General features: G+C 47.2%; 1 protein-coding gene across 1 annotated transcript; it reads right to left on the bottom strand.

The window, feature by feature from the left end:
* Nucleotides 1-618: 618 nt before the first annotated feature.
* Nucleotides 619-3,670, bottom strand: si:ch211-132p1.2 (F2R like thrombin or trypsin receptor 3). The gene is made up of 3 exons (XM_076877269.1): nt 3,637-3,670; nt 2,749-3,589; nt 619-1,294 (listed from the first exon to the last, which is right to left on the bottom strand). Exons 1-3 carry the CDS (start codon nt 3,668-3,670, stop codon nt 1,036-1,038), a joined length of 1,134 nt encoding a protein of 377 aa, XP_076733384.1. The 3' UTR covers nt 619-1,035.
* Nucleotides 3,671-6,000: the final 2,330 nt, after the last annotated feature.

The raw sequence follows: 6,000 nt of genomic DNA, 5'->3' as shown, positions 1-6,000 counted from the left end.
TGTGGATATCGGGTCAGCTGGAGGCGCAGTCGAAGATTGCAGCAGTCCCAGATCAGATGTACACACTGGAACTCTTTCCCATGTTGCTTGTCCGTGTTTATTGTGTTATGGTGTGTTGATACCTGTGCATTCCTGTATTATTCTTTTGTGTTACACATTTCGATGTTTTTTTCCCCCTTGCTACCTAGCCTGACCTGTCTCCCCAATGTGATGTTTGTGTATTGTATGTACGGTCGGCAAGGTCTGTCATCTCGGTTGTGGGCAAAAGACCTGCAACTGACAAATAAAGGCTATCTCATCTCAAACTTGGAGCCACTGACCTGAGGGTTATCAGGGTTATCTTGCTGCAGCATTTTGGATTAACTGAAGGATTTTCAGGGAGTTTTTAGGACTTCCTGATAATAATGAATTACAGTCATCCAGCCTGGAAGTAATAAATGCATGAACTAGTTTTTCAGCATCACTCTGAGACAGGATAATTCTAATTTTAGAGATGTTGCACAAATTGAAGAAAGCAGTCTTACATATTTGTTTAATATGTGCATTGAAGGACATGTCCTGGTCAAAAATGACTCAAAGGTTCCTCACAGTGTTACTGGAGGCCAAGGTAATGCCATCCAGAGTAAGAATCTGGTTAGATAACATATTTCTAACATTTTCAGGGCCAAGTACAGTAACCTCAGTTTGATCTAAATTAAGAAGCAGAAAGTTAGCGGCCATCCAGGTCTTTATGTCTTTAAGGCATTCCTGCAGTTTAACTAATTGGTGCGTGTTATCTGGCTTCATGGACAGATAGAGCTGGGTGTCATCTGCATAGCAGTGAAAATGTATGCTATGTCTTCTAATGATACTGCCTAAGGGAAGCATGTATAATGTAAACAGAATTGGTCCTAGTGAAAAAAAAAATCATTAAACATGTGACATCATCTGACATGATCAGAGCCAATAAGAGATCAATATACCGTAGTTCCCCATTTAAATGAGCAGTCCAACAATTTGAAGACATTTGCGTGACAGCCTGCAGTCAGGTGTCCGTTACTCTGTTCTCCTGGGAGCTGCATGGCATCTCAGGTGGCCTCTGTCGACTGGACATGGACAGCAGGGTGACCTTTGACCTTGGGCCTGATGATAAAGATGACATATTCTTGACCAGAGAGTATGTTTTATCCTCAGAATCGCAGTGGCAGCACAAAGTGCTGTGTTGGCCTTTTGCCGGAACTCCGTGGACACGTAGTAGATAATGAACGGGACGATGCAGCTGTTGAAGGTGCTCACCGCCAAGCTCACCATGTACAGTGGGGCAAAAAAGTATTTAGTCAGCCACCGATTGTGCAAGTTCCCCCACTTAAAATGATGACAGAGGTCAGTAATTTGCACCAGAGGTACACTTCAACTGTGAGAGACAGAATGTGAAAAAAAAAAATCCATGAATCCACATGGTAGGATTTGTAAAGAATTTATTCGTAAATCAGGGTGGAAAATAAGTATTTGGTCAATAACAAAAATACAACTCAATACTTTGTAACATAACCTTTGTTGGCAATAACAGAGGTCAAACGTTTACTATAGGTCTTTACCAGGTTTGCACACACAGTAGCTGGTATTTTGGCCCATTCCTCCATGCAGATCTTCTCGAGAGCAGTGATGTTTTGGGGCTGTCGCCGAGCAACACGGACTTTCAACTCCCGCCACAGATTTTCTATGGGGTTGAGGTCTGGAGACTGGCTAGGCCACTCCAGGACTTTCAAATGCTTCTTACGGAGCCACTCCTTTGTTGCCCGGGTGGTGTGTTTTGGATCATTGTCATGTTGGAAGACCCAGCCTCGTTTCATCTTCAAAGTTCTCACTGATGGAAGGAGGTTTTGGCTCAAAATCTCACCATACATGGCCCCATTCATTCTGTCCTTAACACGGATCAGTCGTCCTGTCCCCTTGGCAGAAAAACAGCCCCATAGCATGATGTTTCCACCCCCATGCTTCACAGTAGGTATGGTGTTCTTGGGATGCAACTCAGTATTCTTCGTCCTCCAAACACGACGAGTTGAGTTTATACCAAAAAGTTCTACTTTGGTTTCATCTGACCACATGACATTCTCCCAATCCTCTGCTGTATCATCCATGTGCTCTCTGGCAAACTTCAGACGGGCCTGGACATGCACTGGCTTCAGCAGCGGAACACGTCTGGCACTGCGGGATTTGATTCCCTGCCGTTGTAGTGTGTTACTGATGGTGACCTTTGTTACTTTGGTCCCAGCTCTCTGCAGGTCATTCACCAGGTCCCCCCGTGTGGTTCTGGGATCTTTGCTCACCGTTCTCATGATCATTTTGACCCCACGGGATGAGATCTTGCATGGAGCCCCAGATCGAGGGAGATTATCAGTGGTCTTGTATGTCTTCCATTTTCTGATGATTGCTCCCACAGTTGATTTTTTCACACCAAGCTGCTTGCCTATTGTAGATTCACTCTTCCCAGTCTGGTGCAGGTCTACAATACTTTTCCTGGTGTCCTTCGAAAGCTTCGTTACAGGTCTGTGAGAGCCAGAGATTTTCCTTGTTTGAGGTGACCAAATACTTATTTTCCACCCTAATTTACGAATAAATTCTTTACAAATCCTACCATGTGGATTCATGGATTTTTTTTTTTCACATTCTGTCTCTCACAGTTGAAGTGTACCTCTGGTGCAAATTACTGACCTCTGTCATCATTTTAAGTGGGGGAACTTGCACAATCGGTGGCTGACTAAATACTTTTTTGCTCCACTGTAGGGCATGTAGAGGTCCTCTCCATCTCCGTCCAGTGAGCTGTCAGCATAGGTGAGGAGGAGGAGGATGTTGCTCGGCAGCAGAAACACGATGAAGACCAGCAGCACCAGTACCGTCACCCGGATGGCGTGACCGTAGAATTTTCCCCCGGCCAGCAAGGTTGCCAACACAGTGCTGTGGCAGTACAGGACGATGGCTAAGGGTAGCAGGAAGCAGGTGGCGAACAGGGTGGCGAAATACGGCAAGAAGTAGTTCTCATGCTCATCCTCTGGAAGCGCATCGTGGCAAGTGGTGATCTGCAGCGTGCTGACTTCGTAGGTCTGCCGTGACAGCAGCAGTGGCAGCATGGCAACCAGAACCACTGTCCACACCACCAGTGACATACACAGAGACACCTGCTGGCTGCGCAGAGTCCTGGCGCGAAATGGGTGGACCAAAGCGATGTATCGGTCCAGGGACACAAAGGCCAGACACCACATGGAGCCGTACATGTTGCCGTAAAAGATCGCCATGACAAAGCGGCAGAAGGGCTCGCCGAGCTCCCAGTTGTTCCCCCGGAAGTGGTAGACGATCCGAAATGGCAACGCCATGAGTAGCAGGCAGTCGGCCACCGTCAGATTGATGAGCAGCGTGGTGGACGGCAGCTGTTTGGTCCGGAACACCAGAACCCAGAGAGCCAGCAAGTTGGAGGGCAGACCGACCACAAAGGCGAACAGGTAGAGGATGGGCAGGTACAGGTTGGTGGCTGGAGCCTGGATCTCCTTCAGCTGCTTTTCCTTCAGAGTTGTCCCATTACAGGTAGGCCTGAGCCGGAAGGTCCGCAGACCTGCGGGGACACGACACACATCAGAGCGTAACAGGTCTCCCCTTAACCCGCTAAAACTGATGGGAGTGCGGGCACTCCCATTGGTTTTAGGTCAAACTTTAACCATTTAGCCACTGGCTCAATTGCAAAATTCCAACTGTTCCTGAAAGCAGCAACTCTGCGCTTGCATTGCAAGTCGCAACATCCAAATCTTGGCAAATAACACAGAAAACAACAAAAACAAAACAATTTTAAAAAGATGGTAAAAAGAACTCAAGAACCCAGATGACTGATAAAATGTCTACAGCTCCATCACACTCACTCACTCTCTCTTCTCTCAGCCAACCTCTGTCTTTGCAGGGTTGCCTGAGGGTACCGTAATGACTCCAACTTTACTGAAAAAGCGAAGAGTCGCTGCTATGAGTCAGTTGTCTGTGAAGCTTCTCAGTCATCCAGGTCATCGTAGTCAAAGGAGCTTGCAAAGAAAAGCGTCTGGACTTCTTTAAGTTACTTGAAGATGTTTCACCTCTCATCCGAGAAGCTTCCCCACTCCTGCTCCAAAGCCTAACCTGTCGCTGCCATCGGACAGGTGTTTTTTTTTTTTTAAATATCTGTAACTCAATTGAAAGAATTCCAGCTGTTCCTGAAAGCAGCGACTCTTCGCTTTTTCAGTAAAGTTGGAGTCATTACGGTACCCTCAGGCAACCCTGCAAAGACAGAGGTTGGCTGAGAGAAGAGAGAGTGAGTGAGTGTGATGGAGCTGTAGACATTTTATCAGTCATCTGGGTTCTTGAGTTCTTTTTACCATCTTTTTAAAATTGTTTTGTTTTTGTTGTTTTCTGTGTTATTTGCCAAGATTTGGATGTTGCGACTTGCAATGCAAGCGCAGAGTTGCTGCTTTCAGGAACAGTTGGAATTTTGCAATTGAGCCAGTGGTTAAATGGTTAAAGTTTGACCTAAAACCAATGGGAGTGCCCGCACTCCCATCAGTTTTAGCGGGTTAAGGGGAGACCTGTTACGCTCTGATGTGTGTCGTGTCCCTGCAGGTCTGCGGACCTTCCGGCTCAGGCCTACCTGTAATGGGACAACTCTGAAGGAAAAGCAGCTGAAGGAGATCCAGGCTCCAGCCACCAACCTGTACCTGCCCATCCTCTACCTGTTCGCCTTTGTGGTCGGTCTGCCCTCCAACTTGCTGGCTCTCTGGGTTCTGGTGTTCCGGACCAAACAGCTGCCGTCCACCACGCTGCTCATCAATCTGACGGTGGCCGACTGCCTGCTACTCATGGCGTTGCCATTTCGGATCGTCTACCACTTCCGGGGGAACAACTGGGAGCTCGGCGAGCCCTTCTGCCGCTTTGTCATGGCGATCTTTTACGGCAACATGTACGGCTCCATGTGGTGTCTGGCCTTTGTGTCCCTGGACCTATCATGCGAAGGTATGCATGATAAGGTGGGGCCAGGTTTCACAATGAACTCACCCGAAACTCTGGCTGATTGGGACCCACACCCAGTTTCACATCTTGGCTCAGGCGATTAGAGGATCATCAGGGGGTCCTTTTGTCCCCCTGTGGGGGGATACTCCCACTAGGTTTATATCTGGGACTCTCCACCATTTGACCTTAGAACTGAAGAAGCTTCTCGGATGAGAGGTGAAACGTCTTCAAGTAACTTAAAGAAGTCCAGACGCTTTTCTTTCCAAGCTCCTTTGAGTATGAGTCAGTTGTGGCTAAAAGCTAAACTTCCTGTGTTGGGTCCCTGAGTTTGTCTGACTTGCTGAGTTGTTGTTCATACTTTGGGAAACTTCATGATCAGCCTGAATCATCTACGGCAACTTCGCCCAGCGTGGCTGGGCACCAGTATCAGATTTTCTGTTTGTGCTCAAAGATTTAACGATGTTACACAGAAAGGTCATGTCGCTCCTGCGAGAACCATCATCACTGAACGGTGGCATACTGCCCAAGTTCATTCCAAGATGGCTGCCGAGTGCCAAGACCTCTTTTAAAAAGACTTTTTGGAGCTTGTCGTGTCCTGTTAGCTGCACTTCCTGCTTCCTTTGAGATAAAACTGGACAGCTAACAGAGTGCTCTGTGTTTCTGTTCAGCAGGAACTTCCTTCTCTCTGCAGACCTCTGTATCTCACCTGTCTGTTAAAGACCCACTTTACTTTGGATGAACGCTAACCTTTTACATCCCAAATGGTGAGCTGTGGGATTTTGTTATTACAGTGTACAAAGACACAAAAAGTTATGAGTGAACTGTGTTGGTACTTTACATGCACATTCATTTTCCATAAAGGTTTCCACAAAGCTTCAGTCAAGGGGAAGTGGATGTGTTTGCACAGAGAGGGCTAGTGAGGGGGGGTTGTTGATGCCTTGTGATCAGCAGTCCAGACAACCCACCGTCACAGAGAAACCAGAGGGGTGTGACCACAAA

The sequence above is a fragment of the Maylandia zebra genome, linkage group LG2, assembly GCF_041146795.1.
Source record: "Maylandia zebra isolate NMK-2024a linkage group LG2, Mzebra_GT3a, whole genome shotgun sequence".
NCBI classification, from domain to species: Eukaryota; Metazoa; Chordata; class Actinopteri; order Cichliformes; family Cichlidae; genus Maylandia; species Maylandia zebra.
Note: the sequence above shows the minus strand (reverse complement) of the source record. Positions and strands in the feature narration are given on the sequence as shown.